The sequence below is a fragment of the Fusarium redolens genome, assembly GCF_020744475.1.
Source record: "Fusarium redolens strain MPI-CAGE-AT-0023 chromosome Unknown BKA55scaffold_19, whole genome shotgun sequence".
In the NCBI taxonomy this organism is placed as follows: Eukaryota; Fungi; Ascomycota; class Sordariomycetes; order Hypocreales; family Nectriaceae; genus Fusarium; species Fusarium redolens.
In genome coordinates this window covers 651,950-678,728 of record NW_025763682.1, presented here as the reverse complement: position 1 = coordinate 678,728, position 26,779 = coordinate 651,950, and the positions used below count along the sequence as shown (strand labels likewise).

Here is a 26,779-nt window from a genome sequence, read left to right as displayed (position 1 = left end):
CCTTTGCCTTTTTGGGGTTAGGTTGTTTTTATATTGAGGGGTAGAGGTCGTCAGATCAAGCTTCCATGTGCCTGCATTAGCTGTCCCGCAAGTATGTCCGTGCTGTAAGTTGAGCTAGTCCAGAAAAGGTGTTTGTTGGATAACAAGCTTGGATTGTTACACACATCACTTCGCAGGCTCCCCGGTGCAGGGGTCAGCTGTTTCTGGGCAATGAGACAACATAATGTGACGGGGGCCCCATAGGGACACGCCTAGGCGCGCCTCCACTCCAGAACGCGTAGGCGTGCGGATTATGTCAGCCCTCAATTTAGCCCAAACTCTACTGTCGAAATTCCGCGTTCTGATGCAGTTTTTACTTTTTAGAATACTATGATCCTAAACGGTTATGAATTCTTAATTATTTACCGGAATAGATGGCCTGCTGGGCCTCACTATCTACCGCTGCCGCCTCCCAGATATTATGCATACCTCTTCTACTAGAAAAAGGGCTGCATTCCATCTCCGCAGCTACCTGAGCCTCGATAGGGGTCATCTTCCGCTTTGCTCCAATCTAGATAGGCTATTATCTCCTCTTTAGTCCAATCTCTAGAGCCGTTTAGAGTATCGCAGCGCTTACCCATCTGCTTCTAATCGAGATACCATTAATAGCTAGATTTATCATACTGCAAAGGTAGACCTAATGCCCTCTAATACTGCTAGTTAGTTTTAATACTGCTATAAGGCTATACCTTATACTAAGTATCTCGAGCAGCAACATATCTCTGATAGATAGCCCGAGGATTATCATACCTTGATGTCGGCATTATCCTTATCTATGCCGGTGGTGCTGCTGATGATACTGCCGGCACTATATTATCTGCGCCGTCAAGACTGATGATAATGTAACTGGCACTATCTATTACTGACTCTGTCTGCTCTAATGATCCTGAAGATGTTGGTCTTGGAGCTTCTCCTGCGTGCAAGGATGATGCTGATGAAGATATCGTGGGCAATGGTCTTGCCTGCGCCGACGGTGCTGGTGGCTTCAAAAGCTCCTCGTGTCGTTGAGGGCATGTCTTTGAAGTCATTGTATGACCTATCTGGTGGCATCTGCTGCTTTTGTTCTTGTAGAGCCTTGAGAGTATGGGCGCAAGGGAGGCCGTGAGATCTGGAGAATGCACCGGTGCAAATGGGCAGGTGTTCTTTTAGGAGCAGCTTCTGCTGTTCTTCCACCTTACATAAAGCCTCATGAGATACCCAGCTACGTATGGCACTGTATAGTGATCTAGAGAGCTCGATTAGTATTCTTATTTGCTAGCTGGCTTGGTTAGATTGCAGCTCGGCTAATTGATTAAGAAGCACATGCTTTATAGCCCTCCAAGCCTTGAAGAGATCTAGCATAGATTTCTTAAGGTGGCTCTTAAGGAGCCCATGGATACCCTCAACCTGCGAGGTGACTATATTACCAAAATGAGGATGTTGATCAACCCAAGCCCTCACTAACCTTTCCTTGTACGGATCGAGCCAATTGGCCTTGATATAGCCAACCTCTTTAATGTATTGTAGTAAGTAGCGCCTTTCAAGCTCTTGCACGCGCTGATCAAATGCCTTTTCATCCGGTGACTTCATGATCGAATGCCAGTGATTGAAAAACTCATCCCAATCGGCCAGACCTTGCTGGTAGGCCTCTGATCCTTATTGGTGGCGCACGAATATCGGCTGGCAATAACAGAGGACTGCCTTATTTGCATGCCATAGGCACAAGGGTGAAATTGGGGATGGAAAGCAGATCTCTGCGGCGTTCATATAAGCCTTATCACGGTCTGTTAGGATAACCGATAGAAGCCTTATATGGCAGAGTTCATACAGGGACCTAAGCCGGTCCAAGGCCCATAGGTAGTCCTGCTCAGTCTCGCCGCTAAGGAATGCAAAGGCTATACAGAACAATCGCTGGCAGGCATCGACGCCAATCATATCAAGCAGTGGCATCCTGTATTTATTTATCTTATATATATAGTCGAGGAAAAGCAGGTCTAGGTAGGCCTGAAGGTATGCTAATGACTCTAGATAGGCGAATAATACCGCCGTGATTCGGTCATCTGAATTAAGCCGCATTCTATTCTAGAACCCTTCCTTATCCAGTTGGTTAGCAAAGGCATATATAGTGCTCTGACCCTCACAAAGCTCTCGTTTGCTATCTGCGATATGATTATAAATATCTTGCTGCGTTGCAATAGTGTTCGAATTCTGGCGGATATAAGTCCTGATATCCTTTGGCGCTACTCCTGCATTCGTAAGGCGGCTGACTGTCGACTTGTCTGCATCGGAGAGCTGCCGATGGACTAGATGGGCCGATTTGTGCCAGCTTGGCTCGTGGTTGTGTAAATAAAACCAGCTGTCCGGACGATGCCTTAAAGACCAAGTCGCCTTATCTAGGGATTCCTTTGCGATAATTGAGAACGGACAATTGATTCCTCGCGTAGTAGTCTTACGCTGGCGATCTTTTGACACGCTAGGCGTACGACACCATCGATCGCATGCGTAGGTGATAATCTGCCTGCCGCTAGTTGATCGTGAAGATCTTCCAGTTATGAACGCGTATCCTCTCGGTGCTGCCCACTTGTTGATAGCGGCGAGCAGAGCCTCTCGTGAATCGTATGTACCCTCTGGCGGGAGCACATCATCAGGAAACGTCGCTTGGGCCATGATGAAGCCCGCACCTGGGGACTACAGTTGTGACGAGCAAAAGCAGCAATGGGTGCAGCCCCTGAAAACCGCGATAGTGGAGTTTGGGCCAAATTGAGGGCTGACATAATCCGCACGCCTACGCGTTCTGGAGTGGAGGCGCGCCTAGGCGTGTCCCTATGGGGCCCCAATGTGACGTATCTGATTACTAAGCCAACATGGTCGGTACGAATATACTGTTCTTTCTCGCGACTTAAGCTGAGAATTTTGCTCCCAGAGGAAGGTCGTAGAGGCCCGTATCGACAGTGCTATTCCCACGCGCAAGCTGTCCCTGAACTCTCTCTAGAAAAGACATTGGGAGCAGGGCGGATTCTTGGTTCTGCTTGTCTCCCACGACAAGTGTGTCGTTTCAGATGTTCAAAATAAGCAAATCCAACAAATACTTAGCATCCTGCTATGCTCTGACACATATCTCTGAGCGACAAAGATGTAGGACCCCAGCACCGTGGGTTGTCAGACCTATCTTCCAACACTGGAATCACAGCAGACTCTTGCAGCAACTGGGCAGTGCAAAAGCGCCACCCAGTCATCAGCGCGCTTCTCACTTGCCTCATCTGCGTTAAATCACTTTCACTTGTATACCTAACCCAAGGTCGTGATTATAATCTTATTTTGCTACCTGGACTGAGCGATCTCACCCTACGCTATTCTTGGTCTAGCACTTCATTTTTCAACCAATCAGAGCCCCTTCTCGGTCTATTTACACAGCCAGCAGATAATGCAAAGTCTGATGTTAAATACAGGCTCGAAATGACCTGCAACAAGATAAAGAAGTAAAACTGAGATCCAAGCTCCGACAGATCCAACGAACCACTGACATACAAGCCTTTCCAAATGTTACTCATCCTCTGAAGAAGATGACTCTATAGAAGAGCCAGATTCATCCGACGACACAACCCCATACCAAACACTGTCAAGACCATTCTTCGCCGCAAAATCCTTCCAGTTGACAAACCCACTCAAATCATACTCCGAAGGAGTGACTCCTCTTCTCAACACAGCAGCAGCCAGAGCAGCAGCCCAGTTCCAATTATTTTCCCGCACCGTCTCGCGCATTGTGTCCTTCGCCACGTCTCGAACCTGGTCCTCCCAATACTTCACAGTGATTCTTGCCTTGCGTGGCATCGAAAAGAAGACTTCGGCAGGGCTCTCGTCTACCTCGGTGGTTTTGGTGAAGAAGTATCGGAAGGATGGACCATGCCAGGCGATGAAGCATGCGACATAGAGTCGTAGACAGCTCGCCGTTTCGCAGTCGTGAGCCGCGTCCTTAGAAGCTACTGATCTGTCAGTATTGACAGAACTGTCGGTATGAGGTTTACTTACTGCACAGGAAGCCAATATGTTTGTTCAAAGCCTTGTCAGGTCGAAGGCTGAAATTGGTGCGAGGTCTCTCCTGGTCGCCAATAACACCGCTGGTGTACAGACCATGGTACCTCTCAAAGAACTGCGTATCGTTACGTTGGTCAAGCATGTGGACGCTCTTGTTGTACTCCACAAGTATCAACTCAATGGCTTCCTTGTTGGGTTCAATGACAGTAGCATGGAAAGCGTCGAACGACAGAGCAGGTTCTGGCGCTTCGGTGAGGCTGATGACTGGGATGCTGGACTCATCGATTTCGTCAGGGTTGGTGCGCCACTTTGTAAAACCTCCCTCTTCGGCTTTCTCTTGTTTCTTGAGCTCCCGGTCGGTGCATTTCAGAAAGGGTCGATGACTTCGACGGAAGACGCCGGGACGGAATGACACCATCCGGCCGCCTCGGGGTGGGCCGCTGTATCGAGCAGCCTTGGTCCCTGGCTCCAGTGGTTGGGAAAGCATGGCGTGATTGATGTCGTCGTCGCCATCTGCGGAAACGACAGGAGCCTTGGTCTCGGCTCTTTCTTCAGCCTTGACGTCTCCGTCGCGATCGGTAGACATGGTGAGTGTTTTGGTCAGGAAGATATCGACTGAACCGATGTAGAGGTCGATGGAAATGACTGCGCTTGAATGGGATGAGGAGGGGCAGAGGGCTTTATATAGAGGCTTTTGGACTGGATTGCTGGAGGCCAACTTGCTCGGCGACTGTGTCATTAAATTTACACCGATAGGCATCAATGGCTGGGATTGTGACAATTGAATAGCAAAAGACCGTCACAAACGCCATGATTGCATGTTGTTTGCGGCGCAAAAGGAGCACCTTGTACGCAGTTTTCAGCCATGGAATTACAAGCAAGCACATTTGCTGTCGCTGAAGAACAAACCCTTTTATAACAAGCCTTTGCAGCTCAGCAACAGCGATTGGTGTTGTTGCAAGCAGTTTTCTTCCTCACAAATGAGAATGGTTGCTCATTGCAACGAATGCTTTGCAACAAAGCCACAGCACGTAATTTTTAGGGCGCATATTAATTGTTCAACACAGTGACAACAGATTTCTGAGAGTGATAAAATCGGTTTGCGATTAATTTATCCCCCAGCCCGATGTTACGAGGTGCCATATCTTCCGTTGCGCTCTGGGGGAATTAAAGCATGGAGCTGTAGGAAGCTTGTAGAGTGAAAGGAACAGCACCTCATTCAATGCCAAGCTAGTAAAGAAATCATCTGTTTGATCGCCAAAAAACACGCCCAAAACAGTTTTCCAATCCTTCTAGGCCAATTGCCTTGTTTAATGACAAACATGGCCAAACAGTGCGATCGGGATTGCCCCAAAGCTTTGCACAAACAAAATCAGGCTACCCACCAAAGGGAAATGTTTGCATTTACGAAAACATTGAGACTGTTTTGTTCCACTGCCTCTCCTGGCTATACAATTAAAGTCCCCCAATTCAGCAAACGGATGCCAACATTCATTTGCTCCAATCCAGACACTCCCAATCTTGCCAATAGATTTACAGATTAGGAAGATACAGCAAAATTCATCCTTGCAATGTTGTTTGTCGGCTTCCTACTAGAGATTATCTGCATGTATCATTAGTTGGGGCTGTATGGTGAACATGTTGATTATGGTGGTTGGTGGCGTGAGCCGTGGGTGGAAATAATGGATTTCGAGGCAGTGTCGCACAACAAAGATCTTGGACGGGTTGAAGCCAAATGATATAGAACCCGCCTTGGCAGGGTTTACAATCTTGGCGTGCCGGGTCGATGAGGATGCGATGGATAAGGACAAATGGATGGTTCTGGCGTCGGCCTATTTTTGGTGATAACGCAGCAGGCTAATTTTAGATCTTACCAACTACAGCGGAATTATTCCGTGAGCATGGGCATCAGAACCGCTTGAAGGCATTGCGCCCGTGCGGTAAAACATTATTGCGACTGTTTGTCACCCAGAAGCCATGTCCACCATGGATATATCGATTCAAAGAACGATGTTGTTCAGTACATTAGGCTTCGCATTGAAGTCTCTCCTTATACTTGTAACTTCAAAATGCCACCTTGTAAAAATTTAACACTTCGCCAAAAGGGCAACCAAGCCACTTATTATTATGTTTGTTGAAGCTGTATATATTGCCTTCTAAAAGCTTAAGTTAATTGGGATTTCTTAATGTGTTAGCTTAATATGTCTTGTTGAGATATAATAAGCTTTAACTGTCAATCAATCTTCCCTTCTTGCAAATACAACAACATCCAATGAACAATCTCCTAAAAGAAAACTATTCATCCACCCCTCAAGAGCTGTCGCATTCTGAGGAGGGTACACACGAATACACTCATTCCAAAGATGAGCTACAACCTCAGCAAGTCTGTAATCTCATTCAACAACCCAATCACCAACGCTCAGATCTTGCCAGTATTTCCCCATCGTGAACAATAACAGCTGGCTGAGCTCACCCCCAAACCCACTTCCAAAACCCCTTCGCATTTGCAGCTCTTTCTTCACGCCACTTCTCGATCAGGGGCTGTCGCCATTTCGAAAGCCATTCTTCCATGGCATCATCGTGGGGATGTTGATGCGCCATCAAAGTCCTCCAGTGGACGCGGTTGGCTCGCAAGCGCAGGGAATCATATCGCCATTCAAGAGGGTATCTCTCCTCGCTTTGTAGAGCGGCTGAGAGAGGACAGAATGTAAAGTAGTAGAGGTCGTATTCGGTCCAGATGAAGTCATTCGTGTTGTCTGGGTTATCTTGGCGGAAGCGCTGGAATTGTCGGCCCAGCAAATAGGGATCAGTGTTGCAATTCATGATGGGGCTGGATAGGAAAATGGGGGAACTTGAAAAGGTTGGAGTTTGGTCGGTTTTGATTTTCCTACTTCTTTATTACTCCCCATCATCTTTAATTACTCCTCTTTGTGTTCACGAAACACACTACCGAGATTTCTTTGTCGCTCAACATTCACTTGGTCTGTGACAGGCTACGGAAACCAGACAAAGAGGTTTTGGGTGCTTGTTCATCGTACATGGATGAGTAAAGGATATCAAGCCAGTTATTTCAGCTCAAGATGGTGGGAAAGGAGACCAATACGGTATACCATGGCATGTTCACGGGTGTAATCCGCGACGCAGCCATTTCAACAACCAGTTGGTCGCTGTTAAGGCACGGCTTTCTTGCGCACATACATAGCAAGCTCGCCTTAAGCTATGCTCACGAAACCAGTCGATGTATCATTACTTACAAGTGAAAGTCACAATAGTCGAAAGACATTGGAATTCAAGTTGTATTGTTTGTATTAATTACTGTAATCTTGCCTAACTATTCAACTGTCTGTACATCGCCTCAATCCTTCAATAAGCTCTCTCCTTGCATACGATCTTGCTCAGTCAATATGAATGGCTTTGCTTTGACTCTACGCGGCTCGGCCTCCTCTCCTTTCTCGGGGTTAATCTTATAAATCTTGTAGGCGTAAGAATCCTGAGCGGCGGCCTTATTTCGTTCAGGATGTTTGTTGTCTTCTTTGTTGTCCTCTTTAATGTCTTTTTTAGTGTCTTTTTGAGGTAACAAGCTGGCGAGGCCTGTCACAGCGACAGCGTAAAGGGTACCGCCGACAAGAATGCCGCCCAGGGATTCAGGTTTCGGTGGCATATTGAGGATATTTGGAGATAGAGGCTGAGAAGTAAGGTACTCAGGTCCTTCGACTGTAAGTTTTTTGGATATCTCGTGATGAAGACTCGACTCGACCTGTTATCAAGAGGCGCTTCGACTGTGCGGGAGATAGCGACGTCGTTCTCCACGTAACGAAGTGACTGATCAATTGAATGGTGGGGTTGGATTCAATGCAATTCTGAGACTCGCATGGATGGAAAAGCTTATCACTGGCTCAAAGGGACGGATCAACTGTTCTTCCGTCAAGCCACATGACACGGGCTGGAGTTAACGATAGCGAGAGAAAGAAATTACCGGAGCAGGATGAGCCCTTGTAAATGGTCGGTTAAGTCTGGCTTATTTTGTCGGACAGCCTCACCATATCACGGTTTTTTGACCATATCAAAAACAAACTAAAAGCGGAAATTGCCTCACCTGGACGCAATTGAAGATCGCATTTCGCAACTAATTTTTAGACATCGGAAATTCTGCACACAGAACGGTCAACTACTACTTGTAGCAGAATGCGAGTCTCGCGTGTCTCATGCGTTTCAAGCAATACATGAGCATACACATTGGATGTAGATCATTGGCTTGGGAACAATCATGACTTTCATTGAGACATTCACGGCATCCTTCTTTGAACAGGTGTGACAAAAGGTCTGACCAATTATGCAAGATCTTGTCCAGGCGCCTGGTGGAAACAATTCTGTCTAAAGGTGCTTGTACTAGAGAGATATGACGACGTTTCACATGCAATTGCAAGGCTGCCTTGGCAACAAGCAACAGGCACTATCGGACTATACATTAAGTCTACGGTTGACATCAATAGGTCATTAAAACTTCAACTTCCAGCTATAAAGTTACCAAGTTCAAGGTCATTCTACAAAGTATTTACTCAATATAAACCTCTCCCTTTCAAATCAAAACCCTCACCCGTTCAACTTCTTAACAACAAAACTCGCTCCAAGGTTCTGGGTCGCTGAGTCATTCGGATATTCCAGATGTTGAGCATCAATACCTAACCCATGCGTCGTATCACAAACCCCATCGCCCTTTTCACATTAGTCAACAGTTCGCAGGACCCAGCTTTATGAGAACTTACAAAAATACAAACATCAAGCGTACGCGAAACCCAGTCCTGAGGAATACCAGCGCCCCCAAAAGCCTCAAGCCCATTCACGTTCTTGGTAGCAGTACCACCATTGTTATCAACATTACACTCCAATCCGCTCTTATGCAGCGGATCGCCAATGAGAAACACGCCCTTGACAGCATCCCCGGCACTTCCCGTCAACTGCGACAAGGCATTCACAGTCGCTGCGGCGCCCTGAGAATAGCCTTCTAGGATGAAGCATTCGCTGGGATTAGACGACAGGACACTGTTCACCTCTCGGATAATGTCTTGTGTTCCTTGAGCGGAGTTTTGGTCATATCCAGCGGGGTATACCGTGTTGTAAATCTTCCCGCCGGGGACTTGAGATGTGATTTGGGAGTTCATTGTTCTGAAGCCAGCCGATGGGCCTTGGATTTCTCCGGTGCCTCTGGTGTTGATGATGGTGTAGGAGGTGCACTTTGCTGTAGCTCTTTGGCTTGGAGCGGCTGTAGCGCAGCCAGCGAGCGCAAGGAAGGTAACAAACTGTGACAACATGGCTATTGTTGGACAAGAATGGTTTAATGGTTCTCAGAAGTAAGTGATAAAGTGATAAATGTTGGACAGGATTAAAATCGAAACATTCTTCACAGCCGGGATACTTATACAAATACCGTTATCCTCAACCAAAGCTATCATTCACCTTCTCGAGCGAATGCCTCGCAAGAATACCCCAAGTTGTATTAGCCCCAGCCGTTTTGTTTCTCTATCGCACTTACTCGGCACACTCAGCCGGGCACGAGTTCCAAAAAATGAGTCTATACGTCGATCATTCTCGGTACATCATCTCGTTTTCTTCCATTTCAATGCCGAGGCGACTCCATATTTTCTCCTTACTACTGGACTTAGCGCATCAGGCACGTTGTAGGCCTGAGCGTGGCGTCTATCAACTGACTCGCGTCGTTCCGGAATGGTTGGTATACGACTAGTCAACCGAAAACCCCGCCGATCTTGACTGTCTATGGATATCAGCCTGGACCGTCTGTATCAGGCTCACCTAACGCAAGTCAAAGCACACCGCATAAAATGTTTAGCCCCTTGTTTCGGCTGCGATACTGTGTTCACGAGACTTCGGTCACTTCAACGATTAACATTTCAGCCAAAAGTCTCAATTGAAACAGCGATTTTGGCATTATGACTATGAACCCCCCTTGTAGATATGTGTTGATTATCTTTGCGCCGTCTTGGGGCTTTGTTGAACCCCCCAATCTTGTACATAAAACAAATACCTTACTTATCACCCTTAATCACCCCCCTGATAAAACGTATGGCCGATTCTGTCTCTGACCAAGAGTACCACGAGTGATACCAACTGGTATGATGAAAGTGGCTTGTTCTGGAATATCATTATTCAGCTCCCGACCCGCGCGTAATAGATGCAACAGGATTGGCTTTCGAAAGAGGCAGAGATTATGCAGAAGTGATACAAGACCATCCATGATTGAGTGATATCTACTCTCAATTGTCCAGCTTTAAATCGCAGTTAATGAGCACCTCGCTCCTCAGAGTCAGACTTGGGTGTTATTTGTGCTTCAGAATTCGTACCCCCCGGAAGGAGGCCAGAATCCCAATGACAGGATCAGTTTCGCGTTATCTTTGAGCATTTCGTTGACTGCCGATAAGCACGGATTCATGACGCGTTGCTCGTTACGTGCGTCAATACTGTCAGTTTCGTTCTGGGTTTGAATTTCGAATAGTGGATCAATTCCACTTGCTATGCCAGCCATAGGGTAGGCCATAGTCTTGTAATCGTGCTGATGTAAGCTTCATGAATAATACAGGCTGCGATGGAGAGATAATTATAAAAGATGTTAAATAGTACGGTTCAACCCGCAAGGGCGACTTTAACAATTTCAGGCGTGGGCTAAATGCACACTTCGTGATCCCAAGCATTGATGTTGTTGGCATTGACCACTGAGAAAATAAACCCATTGTTGAGTTGAAGTGAGGATTATATTATATGGCATAATTTGCTCGGGATATCTGTTCGGTGCTGGCCAATCAACTAGTTGTTTTATCCCGAGAATACAGCTGTTCTTACTTTACAATAGGACTAGTTCTTCGTTGACATGAAAGGTCCACAGAAGGCCTTTGCCCTGGCTTGCTCCACCAAGAAAGGGCCTTTTGAGCTTCACTAAAGCTTGTTCTCAGTTGCTTCGATATAAAGTAGACATAAGCTGTTTGCACAATGTTAGTGTCCAATGCCGTGATTCATCGCACGAAATTGGTTCATGATCTGGGGTACACTGCTTAGGAAGGCCATGCAAGTCGTGATATGTATGATTACGAGAGATCTCCAGCCTCAATGCTGCAGTCCCTTCAAAGGTCTTTTCGACTATATGTCTGGACTTAAGCCTATTAGGCTCTTAACCTCGACCCATCATCAATCAGAATATCATGCTGACATTTCGCTCAACATTCAGGTCTTTCTACCTCGTTACCCTCATCTAGTCATGTTTGCCTTTGAAATACCTCATAGTGTTAAACTTGCACTTCTGAGACTGAGGCCATGAAATATGCTGTCGATCCAAGGCGCAGCTTGGTTATGATCAGGGGGTTGTCGCTTGCGCTCTGCTAACACTCCAGGTTAAAACGCGGGGTAATGTTAATAGGGTGGCCTATAACGCTGGGATCTTATGCATGCCCCTCCATGACCCTGCTGTTTTTGGACATCAGCAGGTTACAGGACTGTCCATTTTGAGATGTTAAGCAAGGAAGTTGGCGGCTATTATCGATCTTGGCGGGTGCCCCGCGTGAAGTGACATCTTGGGCAGGGTACCTACCTAAAGGGAGCTATAGCTGCATTACACTCCATCATCTGATTATGTCGATCGCCAACTCCAGCTCTAGTGAATGCAACCTTACGCGGGCGTTTAGCTTTTGCTCGGCCCTCATTACAGACTTTCACATGGAACTCGCTTATCGGAGCTCAATTAACTCTATGCCAGTATAAGTTTCGAATAACCTTAAATACAATGGGGATTGCTTTCAAACGATTGGAGCTGGTGCTTCTTAAACCTTATCGCCAGTGGTTTATTAGTCCATCTTACCACCATGGCTCTCATTCGATGTTTGGCTGCATTGGCTCTGGTCCTAGGTGCCAATGCTGTCACATACAACACTTTCGATGGCCCCGGATTCCCAGCCTGTCAGAATGTTTCCGCGGTTCATGATGCTACTAATGTCAAGGACATCCAAAACATCGTTAAAAATGCCATTCAGGCAGGCCAGAGAGTTCGAGCGTCAGGAAAAGCACATATGTGGTACGACACAATGTGTTCCGACGACCCGAACACTGTCATCGTTCGTACAGAGCAGGTCAACAAGATCTATGATCTTGACCTCGAGGCTGGCACTGTTATGATCGAGGCTGGTGTTACGTTCCTGCAACTCGCGGACTACTTGCACCAGCGTGGTGCTTCAGCGGGATACACCCTTGTCAATTGGAACATCACTCTGGCCGGATGTGTAGCCATGGGCGCACATCGGTCGTCTATTCGGGAGGATTCTATGGTCGCAGCTGGTGTTTTGGCTCTGGATATAATTGATGGCAACGGTGAGTTGCGACACTTGAAGCGTGATGATAGTGATGAATGGCTTGCCGCCTCGACATCTCTTGGCCTCCTGGGTGTTATTGTGAGAATGAAGTTCAAGATCTATCCCGACTTTAAGGTCTACGCCGACCAGAAGACGCTGGACGAGGCTGATGTTCTTGACGGGGACATCTATGGCATGATTGCCCCGTATGCCACAGCAAACCTTTGGGTAAGTACCCACCTGCCTTGTCTTGAGAGTATGCTAAATGATAGCAGTGGTGGCCGCATAAGAAGAAATTCCACTGGCGGTATTACGATGTCATACCAACGGACAAAAGCGACCAGGAGGGTTTCCAGAATACATTCTCGATAACTCAACTTGAAGCCGGCGCAATCACAGCTCTATGGAATACTGGAAAGGGAGTTGCACTGTCCAACCTCCTCGCTGAAGAGATCCTCTTTGGACAGTGGGAGAAGCCCAACTTTCGGGAAAAGACGACCAACGAACCCATCACCAAGTGGCCAGTTTACGGCTGGAACTACGACGTCCTCATAGGCGGTCTATACCCTGACCAACGACCGGTTTGGGAATATGGTATTCATGGCTACACGCTCGAGCTTGCATTTCCCATTACTCAGGCCAATGCAATGCTAAAGAGGGTTCGTCAGCTCTTTGACAACGAGGCCAAGAAACTCAAGTTTATGGCATCCACCTACAGGAGCGGTATCAACATCAAGTTTGGACGACCGTATTTCGACCTCCTCGGCCAGGTGACGTACGGCACATCCGATGGCGCCGACTGGGACAAAGGTGCTATCATGTTGGATTTCCCTTCTTACAAACCGAGTATTGGCGATGGGCTGAGATACAACGAACCGTTTTGTATGTTGTCTCGGTGGATGAACGGATAATGTCTCAGCTGACAAGACATACAGATCACAAACTTGCGGAAACGCTTATTGATGAATTCCCGTGCCGCCCGCATTGGACCAAGAATACAAGAGAGGTATTCGAACGTTCTGCCAAGAACCTCGACCCTGATGTAAGATTATTTCCAGTTGGCTGAGAACTTGGATGCTAATATTTGCCCTGTAGCATATCGCTCGTTTTAAAGCAGTCCGGGAAAAGTTTGACCCAGATGGAATCTTTCGGAGTGTTGTTGGTGAGGCTATTGGGGTTTATTAACTAGTTACTGGCTTGGATAACGTCGGGGCTAAATAGGTTGGGTTTGAGTTACGTGTCTTGTTGTTACGTGAGAGGTAGTAATTTGGTTACTAAGTCGATTCGCTTTATGGCAACAGAGCGTTTGTGTTCACGGTCTCGAAAGTTCGAGTGCCCATCAACAACACCGTCAGGCCTGACGGATATAGTAATATGTTCACCTCCTTTATCTTTCTTAGTTCCTTATTGCGATCTCCAGATGCAAGTTGAGCTTTGGCGATAGCCAGTGAACTGACATTTATCAACTTATCATAAGCGCTAAGATATATTTATCTAAGCCCCAGGGAGGTATATGTAACGGGACGCCCCAGTAATGAAACAAAAGCCCGAGTCGAGACTATCTAAAAGGGTGCTTCTGACGGTTTCGGCGTAAATCTGACTACTGGAGATGTTACCGGTCGCTCAGAACAACGGAATTAACTGCGAAGTCTCTTTCAAAGTCGCCGCGCTTTATATACTTGCGGTTCGCGACGTGCTTACCAGACCAGCACATGTTGACTCTATCTAACGAAAGGTGATCGACTTTCTGTGTGTAAATTCAGAGATATTGACAGAATGGGAACACAAAGCCTCGTTGGCCACAGTATTTACTGCTGTGGGGGGGATCTGCATCAAACTCTTGCCCTTTTTATAGAGGGAGGCGCCGTAACAACCCATTTTGATAGATCGTCTTGTGAACAAAGCTAAATACGAAAATATCTGATCTTTCGAATTACAGTAAAGAATACTCAGCTATAAATCGCCCCCCTCCATAAGCATTGACTTGGAGGGAGTAAGTATTGCCATGTTCACCTGCCGCTCTTGATAAATTTCTCTCCTCTCTCTATTCTCCTTGTCCAAGGCACGACTGCTCTATCATTCGGAACCACTTTCATTGCTGGCCAACGATTACCCCTCTGCGTATAGCAATGTTGTCTCCACCACTTCCCATAACAAAGACCGAACCGTCAAAAGACCCATTGAAACAACCAGTCACCAAGGTAGATCCATTTATTCCAGGCGGCTACACAGTACATCTTGACTGAGTAATCAATAGAATAGCACTGAACATTTCTCTATAGTGCATATTTTGTGAATTGTGGAAACCAGAGCGTCAATTCCAGTCTGATCGCAGTCTTTCACCTTGTTTAGTTTCTAAATTTATACATTGTCAGCTGGTAAGTATTAGTTCAATTGATAAACTGATCTATTGTTAACTTTAACAGAGGTGCAAAAGTGATCCTCTAAACAAGTACGACTCTGCTGTGATATCTCTCGCATTTAGGAAGACTTTGTAAGAACCCACCGGCAAAAAGCGGGTTCAACCTTAGCAGACGGCCGAGTGTTGGAATGAAATGCCGCTTGTCTTGCCGACAGGTCCTCAGGTGTCTTCTGTCCAAGATGGGATGGCACATTTAAACGGCGATGTGAGACTGAGTACGGAAGCTCGTTGGGGTAAATACTTTCCTGACGCTTCTGATTCCTGTCCTGCTCAAGATTATTATGGAGGGTGGATCCCAACTAGATTGAACCACCAATCTCCATGTTTAATTCTCATTATCAACAAACTAGGTTTTGTCGGAACAACAGTGATACGTCGTCACATAGCTTGAGTTCTATAATTGAGCTCAGGTAAATACTGTGTCTGGAAACGCTGGCGTTTCAAAATAAATAAATAAAGCCTATGTGTTTAAATACTCATACTTAGAACTTCATATTGTCATAACTACAATGCTTACGAATACTTTTACTCTATGGCTTTCCATAAATAAATAACCTTCCATAACCTCCCTGCACAATACTCGTCTTATGCGTGGCAAAATACGCTTCCGAGAAAGTCCCTCGCTTAAATCGATATTTTCCTGCAACTTATCAACTGAAAATTTCATAAATTCCTTAACCCTTTCCCATAAAACCAAGAAGCATATTCATCCTCAAGCCATATGCTTGAAATAAACTGCCGTTTTCTGTCGGTAAGAAATGAAGAGCAAGATAAACCCTGAGATATTACGTCCGCATTCATTGTATCAATCTCTTGGCCAAGGTACAGGCAAAAGAAACTATCATCATGAAATGTCAGTATTGCCTCATAGCTGACTTGCTGGAATATCTCGAGAATCTGACAAGATATTTCAAGATTCTCTTAGCGGTTCTATCTATTCAAAAATCAGGACCTGCTGGCCCTTAGCAACACGACAGAATGGGCTTCAGAAACAAGGAGATAGCGATAAATCTGAAGTAAATTGTGGATAGAATAAACAGTAGGGTCGCCTTAGTTTATGTGAGTCAATTTCCAAACCTCAAAGAGAAATACACAAGTCACTATGTCGGCAACTTAAATTTAAGCGATCCGGTTCGTACCAAGATGAGCGAGGATGGGATGCGTGCACAGAGATGCAGGGACAGGCTTGCAGTATTTACACTATTAAAGAGAAAGAAACTTATTTGAGTAAAAATCTATACTAGACTACTCCTGGTTTCATTGGTGATTCTAGTCATCTCAACTAATTCAGCTGTGCTTGATGAGCCGTCGACCTTGTGCCCCTGATCAGCCCTCGCTTTATAAATGGTGTTATCAGATGGACCTGGCTCATTGCTCATCACTCTTCTTGGCCGCCCTGCTGCAGATGAGTTGTATTGGAGGCTTCTTGGGGTAGCATCGACTGAGCTTTGTAGTCTCGGGAATGCCTTGAGCATCAGAACTCGAAGGTTTGGCATACAAGCGCACCAAATACCAACATTGAGTTCTATAACGGACCAGTAGCAGGTATCAAAACTATCCCCTGTGGCCTGGGTTAGAATATGTTAGGGTGGGGAGAACAACTAATTACTCACACGTAGGGTTAGAAGAATTGCCAAATGCCACCAGATAGCGCAGTCTGAGGATGCTGACAACTGTCACACTAGAAAGAGGAGTCAGTGAGCAAGTCCGGCAGCGAATAGTTGGGTTTATGCTTACAAAGTGCCCACGCCGAACATCGAGGCAACTGCAAGCTTCCTCTGCCATTTCATCTGGAGGTAGATAAGCTGAGAGATCGGAAGTGCCAGCATCCAGAAATCTAGAATAATTCCAACCGCAGCAATGGCCCATGCTAGTGAGTTAATCCCTATACAATGGCCCTTATGTAATTGGTCCCAGCCCTTCCAATAAAAGCTAATTGGCTGACATTGTGTCAGCGCCAATAGATCAAAGATAACCATGCATAGCACTGCTATGCCGATAGTTCCCCATATCAACCTTTGAATGGTTAGCTAGATCAATGCTTGACTTTGTTGGGTAGAAGAGACCTTCGAATAGTAACCCCCGGGAATATACGGAGGTAGAAGAGGAGAACGCAGATCTTGGTCGCAAAAACGTCCGTGGCGTAAAGTGTCTGGCCAGCGTAGAGGAACTTGGACGGTTAGTAATAACACCTGGAACAAGACCTTGGGATACGAACACATAGGTAAGCTGTAATTGTATCTGGACTAAATCTCCACGCATCTCGACCTAGGCCATTCCCGGAGACTAAAAGCATTGTAAGTATTATGATCTTGTGTTGAAGATAAGATAGCAAAGTTATACATACGCCCATGCAGACAGACAATCGAGTTGCCTAAATTCACTAGCTAACCATGAAAGCGATGAGTACGTATAATCGTAAGATAGCAAGGCCAAAGACCACTTACAAAAGCACCCGTGATAACGTAATCATCTAGCTGGAGCCCAGGCCCATATCTTAGCTTCTCAAGGAATCGAAGCCCAACTGTAATTCCAGTAATTACAATTAACGTAATTGTGAGGATATTGAATTGCTCGTGTTTGTCGCGGATGGGGAAGTCACATGCAGCCGAGGTCAGATTTATCGCGGCTGCATAACTCGGTTAGTATGTAAAAATGGCACATCAATATTCATTTGTTACCGAGAGCTTCTCTGGGGAGGCAATGACTCTCCACGCATGGCAGCACGTCATCCTTGAGCCTTGGATCAGTGCAGAGACATGTTGCATTTGTCCCGCAGGAAGAATCCGAGACAAAATCCAGAACACAGCTCTCCTAGAATTAGCTTGTCAGCGTCAGGTCTCACTGATTGAGTACTCTCATCAGGTTGATCCACGTACCGCACAGCTGGGAAGCTCAGTCAGAAATTTCGAGAGATCGCTGCAAAGAACCTGGCTCATGAACCAAGTCCATGTCACCAGCAAAAGCAACGGATGCATGGTTCAGACGCCGTACTGTGTTGACGTGCAGCAGACAGGGTCGAGATCTAGAGTAAAAATGCTCAAGTCGGTATATTCATCTCATTTTTCACATGCTTTGTTCCACGTGGAGGCGCTTGAGAATCTACAGTCTTTTATGTCTCTCTCAGTAACTGACCGAGTCAGTGGAGACGGATCCTTTTCTCCGTTCGCAGCCATCACAAATTTCTCGTCTCCAATACGTTACCAACAGCGACATCTCGGGCTGACGCCACAAACCCCACAATCTAGGGGGGATCGACACAGGTTATGGAGCCCAGAGCAACGTCCTATTGGCGGGAATAAACAACTTCCCCTTTGAGAAATTAATTTTCAATAGTCGCGATGATCATGTCTGGCATTTTCGGGCCTTGCCTGGCCGTTTATTGTCAAAGCTTTGTTTCGCCGCCAAGCAAATCAACTCTCTGTGTTCTCATTACATAATACTTGCGATCCACAGTGTTCTCAGAGACTAAGATTCTGGACTACCTTTTTTATTAGATAATGAAATAAAAGCTCGACGTGCCTTCTTGCCGATAATAGGGATTGGAGAGACACGCGGTTAAGAAAGTCAGGATGTAGTGTTCAACAAATTGCAATACTCACCATCTATTCTCTACATCCTTCGCGTGTAGTCGGATGCAGAGATATTCGAAACCAAGGACACGCATTCTTTGGTTACCGATCCCGTTCGTATGATATCCTCCGCCTGCACCCGCACCGATATTAATGCCGCCGTGACTTCCAAGACTATCGTGCCTCATATGTCTTGGATCGATTATGCGGAGGACGTTTTCACCAATGCCGGGCCTACCGGTAACCCTGCCTATTTCTATACCCAAGATACCGGAGTCTCCGAGCGCAACGTTCCCTCCAATGTTTCAGTGGATGCATGGCTGGACTACATTTTTTCTGCTGATGCGGGCTCAAGCCGATGGTCTTTCCAGTTCGACGTGACAGGCGGTAAAACGAATGAGGTCAGCTCGGACGCAATGGCCTTTCCGCACCGAGATAGCATCTACTTCATGACGGCCTACGCATCTTCTAATGGCGAGACATCAGGTAAGACCATCAAGTTCATCAATGAGGCTGTTCTGAAGCTTCAAAACAACAAACCTGATGAGTCCTTGTCTTATGTTGGAGTTGCTAGCTTGGCTCATGGAAAGGATGCCCAGAAGAGATATTGGGGCGCCAATTTGCCAAAATTGGAGAGAATTAAGGCTGCACTTGACTTTGACGATGTCTTCTCTACCCTTCAATACGTCAAGCCGGCGTCTCTTTAGGCCTGGGATATGGCGATATGAGTGTGCGCCAGAAGTGGCCTTTTCAAGTCTTCGGCTGCACGCAGCGATCAAGCCTGCAAAAGGCACAAATACTTGGCTTGTGAAAGAGTCTACTGCATGGGTCTCAAGAGTGTGGGACGTAGCAGGCTGGCCTGGCATTTCTTCTGTCTCAGCAGTGGTCCGAGCATGGCATTTATCCTACCCTACACTAACTGACATTCGGGACCAATCGATGTTCCTAAGTAGACGGCTTTGTAGTTATCCAAAGCAAGCGAAAATGACAGACAGCCAGGTTTATATCGAGAGTGATACCAGCACATCAGGGCATGCTGCCGACACTCATTCGACTGATTCACAGCTCACACTATCTCTGACTGAGCTCAACGACACTACCAAGAAATGCCAAAGAGTACTGCACGTATCGCCAGAAGGGCTTGCTGATAGAGCATCACAATATGAGCGACTAGGAATTGCACTCCACTCGAGATATCAAAGAACTGGTTCAAGCGATGATTTGGGAGCAGCCCCGTAGTTACCTGCGCTGCAGTAGTATAGTCCGGTTAGAAACTCTTTCATGCTGCTTCCATTGATGGATTCGAATTGCGAATTACTCATGACCTTGATGAGATTCTCGAATGCTGTCTTTGGCTCCTCCTTTCGCTTCATTCCATGCTCGTCTCTTCTCGATACCTTGGTATCGTCCCCAGAGACCCGCCTCCTTGAGCTCGACGGGTCATTGTTTCTCTGTTTGTATAGATTCATCATTGTCAGATACAACTGTTGCAAAGTCAAAATCGAAGGATGAAATAAGTAGGGTAGAAAAGTATCTTATCTTATCTTATCTTATCTCATCACCTGGCAGATCTTAGTTCTGGCCTAAACCATATTGCTTTCTAATTCCAATGTACCCCTAGGCCCAAGCTCCCTCGCCTCTAACTAATTAAGATTAGAACTACTAGTTATTAAGACCCCTTAGCAGGACCCTTAAATTTCTAATATTTAATATTAGAATACTATCTCAAGACTTTACTAAATTATCTTATAGAATAATCTTAATTAAGTATAGGTTATTTTCGATCTGAAAGATATTATATATATCTTAATAATCATAATTGTAGTAATAAATTAGCTAATTTTAAAAGGATTTTATTAACTAGTAGCTAAAAGGGGCTGTATTTACTTAAAATTAATAACATAATATATAATAAGAAACTAGGCTAGAAAGTAATAATAAAAAAGGTCTTTAATTACATTAGAATACTAAGTATAATAAGATTATACTCTTAGTAAAATAAGTTAATAATATATCTATCTTCTTTATATAATACTATAATAACCTTACTTAACATGCTGTTATATCTTATATATATACCAGGAGCTGTTCTATAGACTGAAAAAAGGTAAGTATAAGATTTCAAGCATGCTATTAATTTTGCACCATACTGATTCACTTATTGACGGCATCTCCAGGATCTATATCTTATGAAACAAGTAAAAGAATTTCTTGTTGATTAACTTGATCACAGGGTAATTGAGTTCAAAGTTATGCGGGGCTTAGTGTTTGTGGCCCACTTTGCTCGGGTCATCAGGAGCCGGAATCTTCATACCATGAAATTTGTGTCCAACGCCTATTGAGAGCCGATAGCATGTAGACGCGGTGGAAATATGGAGCAGGAAAGAGTCCCAATGGCAGTTGACGACTGCTACCCACAGATACTCTTTTATTAAGCTATTCAGAAGTTGTATGTCATCAAAGGCAATGCGAGGGGGAACTTTGCTTGCGATACATCACCCCAGGTTTCCCCTCCATCTCGAGTTGATCTCTGCCTCATATGAAAGCCACTGCAACTTCAGGATAAATCAAGTGATGAACATTTATCCAGTTCTCGATGGCTCGTCATTGATAAATACTTCAACGTTTCAATCTCCTAACTAAGACTCTTGTCTAGATTTAGGTTCCTCTCACGTCCAACCCGAAGCCCTAGTGCGGTATAGCTCATACTCATAGCTGGAAAACAAGAATGGGGCCACTCCCTTGAGATCGTTCTCAAATAGAGGCATGCTGGCGTAGTACTACATCAGGTTAGTTCATGCCAAACTAGCGGTAACAAGAAACGTACCTCAAAAGTGCCGTTGGAGCTCAAGCTACCTGTCTGCACAGTCCACTCCCAAGCTAAAGAACCATCATGTGGGCGAGGCTGGGCAAAGGTAGTAGTCATCAAGTTATAGCCATCCAAGGCTGCCTTGAGATATCTGTCACCCTTAACATAACCCTTGCGAACAGCTTTGAAAAGAGCGTCGACAAACATGGCTGTTCCTGAACTTTCAATATAGTTGCCAGACTTGGCTTCCAGACCAGGGTCCATAATAAGCCACCAGCCCTTGGTAGCCTTGTCTTGAGATGCCACGAGGGCATCAGCCAGGGTATCAAGATACTTCAACAGGCGCTTGCGACCCTTGTGCCTTTCAGGGAAGTAATCGAGAGTGTCCACAAGCGCCATGATGTACCAACCTACACCGCGACTCCAGACATGGGGTGCAGCTCCAGTTTCAGGATCAGCCCAGACTTGGGTCTTGCTGTAATCGAATCCATGAACAGGCAGACCATTGGTATGGTTGCTTGACCGCGTTCCTACATCGATGAGGTCGAACTGCAGAGCGATGTCGTCCCACGCAGTGCTGTTGTCGGGTTCAAACTCGTGGGTCCAGCGCGCGTAGAAGACGTCCAGCATGTAAAAGCCATCGAGCCACATTTGATCGATATACGCCGGAAATCGGTGGTAGAATCCTCCATCAGGCGTGCGGCCTGTGCGATCAATCTGTTTACGCATGTGCGTCGCCGCCTTCTTGTAAATCTCGTCTCCCGTTGAATTATACATATCCAAGAATGTATGACCAATCCGAATATCATCAATAGAGTTGCTTTTGTTGTACATGAGAACAGTACCATCGTGTTCGGGGTACAGAAGGATGTCCGCGCCACGCTTAACATAGTCAAAATACTTCTTATCACCAGTTCTATCGTAGGCTCGAAGGACTCCGGAGTAGTATGCGGAGACGGTATAAGCAAGGGTGGGCTCAACTCCATGCCGGATTTGAGAGTCCGCCATCCAAGTGAGATATCGTGGCTGGCCTTGGAATTGGGTATGCTTGAGCTTCTCGCCGGGCTGGAAAGTGAACCATCCTTGAGGAAGAGTTGTGCCCGCGGCGAATGCAGTACTGGCTATAGAGCCAACTGCGAGGAGAGAGGCCCGCATGGTTACTGGTAGAGCGTGAAAAGAAATAGAAGGTGAGCCTTGTATGATACATCAATATCCAACAAGATCGTATGTGGCTTAAATACTTCTCACTATCATAAATAAATTGGTTACATATGGGCCCCAGCCAGGCAACAATCTCAAGAATCTGGCTTTTCCGAACTACAGCATGCCCGCACAGTCATATCATCTGATCAACGTCCAGTAAAACTTCGAGGACAGGACAACAATATCGTCGCATTGAGATCTTCATAGGGATTTAGAGAAAGTGGGGTAGAATTAAGCTTAATTGAATATGATTAGATCTGCAAAACAATGCGATCTTTATGGTGGATAAATAATTTCCGGTGCTAAGCTTGATCATTTTGCTGAAACATGGATCGGAAAAGCAGAAGCGGAAAAGCTGCAGGCTTTATGCCTCGACAGACTGTCGAGCGTTGATTCGCTATATGCGAAGGAGCCCAAGTCATCCTTGCGAGACCCTACAGGAAGACACCGGCAAAGTATTGCTATTCTATTTTTCTAGGGTTAAGTTACGCAATGACTAACTTAGAGATTACCGTGTCTTGTAGCTTTAACAATTAATCAACCTCTTTTACCCTTGAAAGGTCAATTTGCGAAGATTTATCTAGATGTCGCTCTCGCCTATAAATAGTATCAAGATTTGGAAACGTGGCTAATGACAGGCTAAGGCGATGCAGATCAGGTAGATCCCCACAAGAAAACAGTTGCCGAAGACTCGCCACGACCAAGTCCTTGAGGCCGCAAGGCGGGACGAGTATCTTTGCAAGTGGTATCATCGATCTTTACCCAATCTTCATGTCTGGGACTTTCCAAAATGCGCACCGTAGCGTACCAGCACCGGGTGGCTCAGTTCAACAGCCCCCAAATTCAGCCCAATTAGGAAAGGCCTGCAACGCATGGACGCTTATCAGTGGTAGTGCTGCAAGTGAGAAACTTGGAGAGGAATTTATCCTGTTTATAGGTGTAGTGATCCTTATGTTTAAATCGTTTTGCTGTTTTTTTAGATGTCTTGTCTTTGTCTACAGCTCCTGATCTCGGCTGTGCTGGTGTACTTAAGACAACAGCTTCAGTATCCGACTTGAAGTGGATATAGGTGGTTCTGTACAGTCCAGGAGTAAAAGAATGCAGTAGGCTGGGCCCTCGGCTACTCGGTCTCGAGCCCCCGATCTTGGCTCTGTACTCTGCAGATACTGTATCAGGTCAGAGAGAGGTATGTGAGCGAGGACCTGAGAGTAGAGGACCAGTAAGGAGCAGCCTGCCTTGCATTCACCCGATGGCAAACGACATAATTAATCCAAGGCTTGCTTGTTCGCCCTCGAGTCGTATCATCACTCACTGCTCCAGTCCCTTATTATCTCCTTTTATTTTGGCTGTGTCCCACTGACGATGAGACTTCAGCCTCGCACTACGTAGCTTCTCAGGATCGCGACGTGCCTTGCTCTGAGGTCCACTATGGCGTGGAAAGAATCTGAATTCATTAGAGGTGTCTATGATGGCGTTACGTAGAGAAATAACACAAGAAGATTTAATTAGATAGCTCGCTATGATTTCCATGGAGAGCGATGCCATGCTTGAGTATGGTATTACTGACTTGTAGATACACATCAAGGGTCGCCTGCTCGGTTTTCCCGGCGCTGTCCGGGTTAGACGCTCTTTCACAAGATACCCTTTCGAACAATAGTAGAGTCATAAGGATGAGGGGTTGAAAGAAGCTTCAGCCCCAACACAAAGGCAAAGAACACATATATACCAACACCTCAGAACTAGCCTGGATAAAAGTCGAGACATTCTGTAATGTGATTCCGTCTGTAGCTCAGCCAATTGTCTCGCGACCAAATTTCGCGAATAGCCATTATGGCATGAATGTCCGTCGAGGAGATCAGCAACACCTCCAACATCCACTTTAAGATGAAAAGGTAAATTGGATCTGCCTCTATTCAACAGAGTCTCGCAGAATGCATGTTCGCATGACAGGACACTGACACGTCCCCATCCTTCCTCCGTCGGATGTTGGGCCAACAATTGGTGCGGCGACGCATTCGTGTCAGAGTCAAATAACAGTAGATTAACACCAAGATGACCCGGAGACCAGCCTGTCGTGAAACGGGGTACTGGCATATATGCAAGGAAGTTTTCAGGCTTCGAGTAGATGGACTAACTGGTGTTTGCGACTCTCCAAAGATGACGATTCACTAGAAATAAGTCTTCAACTCTTGGAGGTTCTCGGGCATTTTGAAGGCTTCGTGCGGCTGTTACATCGAAGTCCTGGTAGATTACTTATTGATTTGTCGTGGCGAACCAGACTATTTAACAGATATCCAAAGCCTCTCAGCACTCAAAGATATTTGCAACAGTCCTTTTATGCATGGTTCACGAATTGAGTGATTGTCTTCTCAATCGACTCAGCTTGACTTGTAAGAAGGGCAGAGTTGAATAAATCTATAGTCCGGACGCCTGATGGCCATCTGTCTCGTGTTGCGATCTGCAATGATCTTGGCGTGCTTGGACATACGCATAGCCCTTCAACATGTCCTCATGCATCCACGCTTCTCTAGCAGACTGGAAGCAGCTCAGTATGAAAAAGCTCTTCAAGGAACCATTCTGCATCACGTTGACTTAGCTACATCAAGTTTCATGCTTGGGAGCGTGTGATAGGATCTGGAGACATATTAGGCCCTGAGGTTGATCCTCGAATCCCTCTGAGGAAGAAAGTGTAACCTCGTAGTATTCGAGGAATGAGTAGATAGTTCAAGAGGACTCGTGCAAACAAAGTATTCTGAGGAGTCGGAAGCCCTTTTATAAGAGAGAAGGAAATGGCAAAGCATTAATATCGCACGCTCTCTGTTTTCTGTTAGTTATTGTCGGGCGTATCATTACTAAGTCCCATGGGCGACCAGTCCTTTACCATTAGAAAAGGCTGGCACTTATAAGTAGTAATATAATCAGGCGATAGGTTCAAGTTAGAGTCAGTATTTAAAGCACTCAAGGCATTAACAATAGGAAGTGACGTTGTCATCTATATCATTGTTGTCAACAAGTCACAGATTTATGGGAATGAGAAAGGTTTTAGAGACAATACATCATTTTTGTGGGCTATGGAGTTTCCTAAATACAAAGAGTGCGCTATCGCTGCAAAAAGAAAGTCCAAAGCAATGTATCCTATTCCTGTCCTTCAGGGGTCTCTAATTTCTGTGTTTTGCGAACTCAAACGCCGATAGCAGTCTCATACTGCCCATGTACCACTTCGGGTATGGCGAGTTCAGTAGGTGATGTCCTCCTTAGAGTTGATGTAGACGACCTTGGGGGGAGGCACGCCGTTGAAGGAGGTCGAGTAGTCGGGCCCATAGGCAGCAGGACCATAGACCCAGACGAGATGATCCGGACCAAGAACCTCAGGAAGACCAACAGTCTTCTCCTTGCCATTGGCATCCTTTCCAAGAATGATGTCAGAGCTGTCGCAGCTTGCACCATACAGAACACAAGGCTTGGTCTTCTCAGAAGGAGCAGAGGTATGCCACTCGAAGGAAATCTTGTTGGCCTCGTTCAATCCGTGGAGAGTGCCGACGGAGAGAAAGACACGCGAGACGGCAGCACTGGCGGTGTGCTTGGAGACGTTGATGACGTGGGTCTGCAGCCATCCAGCCTTGGAGATGAAGGTACGTCCAGGTTCAGTCATGATGATCAGCTTGACAGGCCAATCCGCAAAGACGGAAGAGAAGATGTCGATGGTGGGTTTGTTGTAGTCGACAAACGAGGGAGCGGTCTCGGCCGAGATACCCGCCCAACCTCCACCAATGTTGGCGAGGGTCATGGTGATGCCGAGTTCGTTCTTGACGCGGTCGAAGACGCCACGGAAGAGCTGGGCAAACTGGACGAAAGCGTCGGTGGCGAGGTTCTGGGTACCGGGATGGCCAGAGAGACCAATGAAAGTGAGGCCATGGGCGTGGGCTTCTTCGATGATAGTGAAGGCCATTTCTGGATCGACACCAAATTTGGCGGAGAAAGGCTTGTCAGAACCTTTGCCGGACGAGACAAGACGACAGAAGGGCTTGATGTCAGCGAGGATAGTGGTCAATTCACAACCCTTACGCTTGGCAACGCGATCAGCAGCCTCAATCATACGATGGACCTGCGAAGTGCTATCAACAGCATAGTACTGAATACCAACTTCAATGCCCCACTCAAGCTCATTACTAGGAAGATTGCAGTTGCCCAGAGAGATACGAGCAGGGTTAACACCTCCATCGATGAGTGGTTTAGCTTCAACCTTGGAAGCGCAGTCAAAACCACATCGAAGCTGGTCGTAGACGTCAGTGACGGGCTTAGCAGCGCAGGCCTTGACGGCGCCGAAGTGAACGACGTCGATGTTGGCGGTAGATGGTATGGAGGCCAT

At 46.2% G+C, this 26,779-nt stretch overlaps 10 protein-coding genes across 10 annotated transcripts; 3 read left to right on the top strand and 7 right to left on the bottom strand.

Moving 5' to 3' along the window:
- Nucleotides 1–2,733: 2,733 nt before the first annotated feature.
- On the top strand, nucleotides 2,734–3,010 carry BKA55DRAFT_695740 (uncharacterized protein; the record flags this gene model as incomplete). Its single annotated transcript, XM_046200195.1, has 2 exons — nucleotides 2,734–2,889; nucleotides 2,942–3,010. The coding sequence occupies 2 exons, from the start codon at nucleotides 2,734–2,736 to the stop codon at nucleotides 3,008–3,010; spliced, it is 225 nt and encodes a 74-aa protein (XP_046043981.1).
- Nucleotides 3,011–3,561: 551 nt separating this feature from the next.
- Nucleotides 3,562–4,639, bottom strand: BKA55DRAFT_544660 (uncharacterized protein; the record flags this gene model as incomplete). Its single annotated transcript, XM_046190736.1, has 2 exons — nucleotides 3,562–3,998; nucleotides 4,048–4,639. The coding sequence occupies 2 exons, from the start codon at nucleotides 4,637–4,639 to the stop codon at nucleotides 3,562–3,564; spliced, it is 1,029 nt and encodes a 342-aa protein (XP_046043980.1).
- Nucleotides 4,640–6,522: 1,883 nt separating this feature from the next.
- On the bottom strand, nucleotides 6,523–6,876 carry BKA55DRAFT_695738 (uncharacterized protein; the record flags this gene model as incomplete). Its single annotated transcript, XM_046200194.1, has 1 exon — nucleotides 6,523–6,876. One exon carries the CDS (start codon nucleotides 6,874–6,876, stop codon nucleotides 6,523–6,525), a length of 354 nt encoding a protein of 117 aa, XP_046043979.1.
- Nucleotides 6,877–7,346: 470 nt separating this feature from the next.
- BKA55DRAFT_580958 (uncharacterized protein) lies at nucleotides 7,347–7,894 on the bottom strand. Its single transcript, XM_046194000.1, has 2 exons — nucleotides 7,811–7,894; nucleotides 7,347–7,761 (listed from the first exon to the last, which is right to left on the bottom strand). The coding sequence occupies exon 2, from the start codon at nucleotides 7,712–7,714 to the stop codon at nucleotides 7,409–7,411; it is 306 nt and encodes a 101-aa protein (XP_046043978.1). The 5' UTR covers nucleotides 7,715–7,761; nucleotides 7,811–7,894; the 3' UTR covers nucleotides 7,347–7,408.
- A 285-nt stretch (nucleotides 7,895–8,179) lies between these two features.
- On the bottom strand, nucleotides 8,180–9,447 carry BKA55DRAFT_580956 (cutinase). Its single transcript, XM_046193999.1, has 2 exons — nucleotides 8,820–9,447; nucleotides 8,180–8,769 (listed from the first exon to the last, which is right to left on the bottom strand). The coding sequence occupies exons 1-2, from the start codon at nucleotides 9,363–9,365 to the stop codon at nucleotides 8,647–8,649; spliced, it is 669 nt and encodes a 222-aa protein (XP_046043977.1). The 5' UTR covers nucleotides 9,366–9,447; the 3' UTR covers nucleotides 8,180–8,646.
- Nucleotides 9,448–11,868: 2,421 nt separating this feature from the next.
- BKA55DRAFT_653426 (uncharacterized protein) lies at nucleotides 11,869–13,816 on the top strand. Its single transcript, XM_046197369.1, has 4 exons — nucleotides 11,869–12,632; nucleotides 12,680–13,286; nucleotides 13,340–13,446; nucleotides 13,500–13,816. The coding sequence occupies exons 1-4, from the start codon at nucleotides 11,922–11,924 to the stop codon at nucleotides 13,587–13,589; spliced, it is 1,515 nt and encodes a 504-aa protein (XP_046043976.1). The 5' UTR covers nucleotides 11,869–11,921; the 3' UTR covers nucleotides 13,590–13,816.
- Nucleotides 13,817–16,007: 2,191 nt separating this feature from the next.
- On the bottom strand, nucleotides 16,008–17,945 carry BKA55DRAFT_580950 (uncharacterized protein). Its single transcript, XM_046193998.1, has 9 exons — nucleotides 17,706–17,945; nucleotides 17,508–17,640; nucleotides 17,274–17,455; nucleotides 17,174–17,213; nucleotides 17,045–17,112; nucleotides 16,893–16,996; nucleotides 16,564–16,842; nucleotides 16,440–16,507; nucleotides 16,008–16,387 (listed from the first exon to the last, which is right to left on the bottom strand). Exons 1-9 carry the CDS (start codon nucleotides 17,802–17,804, stop codon nucleotides 16,062–16,064), a joined length of 1,299 nt encoding a protein of 432 aa, XP_046043975.1. The 5' UTR covers nucleotides 17,805–17,945; the 3' UTR covers nucleotides 16,008–16,061.
- A 641-nt stretch (nucleotides 17,946–18,586) lies between these two features.
- On the top strand, nucleotides 18,587–19,105 carry BKA55DRAFT_695733 (uncharacterized protein; the record flags this gene model as incomplete). Its single annotated transcript, XM_046200193.1, has 1 exon — nucleotides 18,587–19,105. One exon carries the CDS (start codon nucleotides 18,587–18,589, stop codon nucleotides 19,103–19,105), a length of 519 nt encoding a protein of 172 aa, XP_046043974.1.
- A 1,962-nt stretch (nucleotides 19,106–21,067) lies between these two features.
- On the bottom strand, nucleotides 21,068–22,362 carry BKA55DRAFT_680014 (glycosyl hydrolase; the record flags this gene model as incomplete). The annotated part of the gene is made up of 2 exons (XM_046198198.1): nucleotides 21,068–21,178; nucleotides 21,226–22,362. 2 exons carry the CDS (start codon nucleotides 22,360–22,362, stop codon nucleotides 21,068–21,070), a joined length of 1,248 nt encoding a protein of 415 aa, XP_046043973.1.
- Nucleotides 22,363–25,645: 3,283 nt separating this feature from the next.
- On the bottom strand, nucleotides 25,646–26,779 carry BKA55DRAFT_523929 (uncharacterized protein; the record flags this gene model as incomplete). The annotated part of the gene is made up of 1 exon (XM_046188678.1): nucleotides 25,646–26,779. The coding sequence occupies one exon, from the start codon at nucleotides 26,777–26,779 to the stop codon at nucleotides 25,646–25,648; it is 1,134 nt and encodes a 377-aa protein (XP_046043972.1).

What these genes read in the sequence shown, in the direction of transcription:
- BKA55DRAFT_580958 (XM_046194000.1), bottom strand. Translation starts at nt 7,714, where the DNA reads ATGCCACCGAAACCTGAATCCCTGGGCGGCATTCTTGTCGGCGGTACC.
- BKA55DRAFT_580956 (XM_046193999.1), bottom strand. Translation starts at nt 9,365, where the DNA reads ATGTTGTCACAGTTTGTTACCTTCCTTGCGCTCGCTGGCTGCGCTACA. An exon ending in CGCTTGATGTTTGTATTTTT is followed by an intron (nt 8,770 to 8,819) that starts GTAAGTTCTCAT and finishes TAATGTGAAAAG; the next exon opens with GGCGATGGGGTTTGTGATAC.
- BKA55DRAFT_653426 (XM_046197369.1), top strand. Translation starts at nt 11,922, where the DNA reads ATGGCTCTCATTCGATGTTTGGCTGCATTGGCTCTGGTCCTAGGTGCC. An exon ending in ATGCCACAGCAAACCTTTGG is followed by an intron (nt 12,633 to 12,679) that starts GTAAGTACCCAC and finishes AAATGATAGCAG; the next exon opens with TGGTGGCCGCATAAGAAGAA. An exon ending in GAGATACAACGAACCGTTTT is followed by an intron (nt 13,287 to 13,339) that starts GTATGTTGTCTC and finishes CAAGACATACAG; the next exon opens with ATCACAAACTTGCGGAAACG.
- BKA55DRAFT_580950 (XM_046193998.1), bottom strand. Translation starts at nt 17,804, where the DNA reads ATGCATCCGTTGCTTTTGCTGGTGACATGGACTTGGTTCATGAGCCAG. An exon ending in GATTGTCTGTCTGCATGGGC is followed by an intron (nt 17,113 to 17,173) that starts GTATGTATAACT and finishes CAATGCTTTTAG; the next exon opens with TCTCCGGGAATGGCCTAGGT. An exon ending in CAATTCTTCTAACCCTACGT is followed by an intron (nt 16,388 to 16,439) that starts GTGAGTAATTAG and finishes CCCAGGCCACAG; the next exon opens with GGGATAGTTTTGATACCTGC.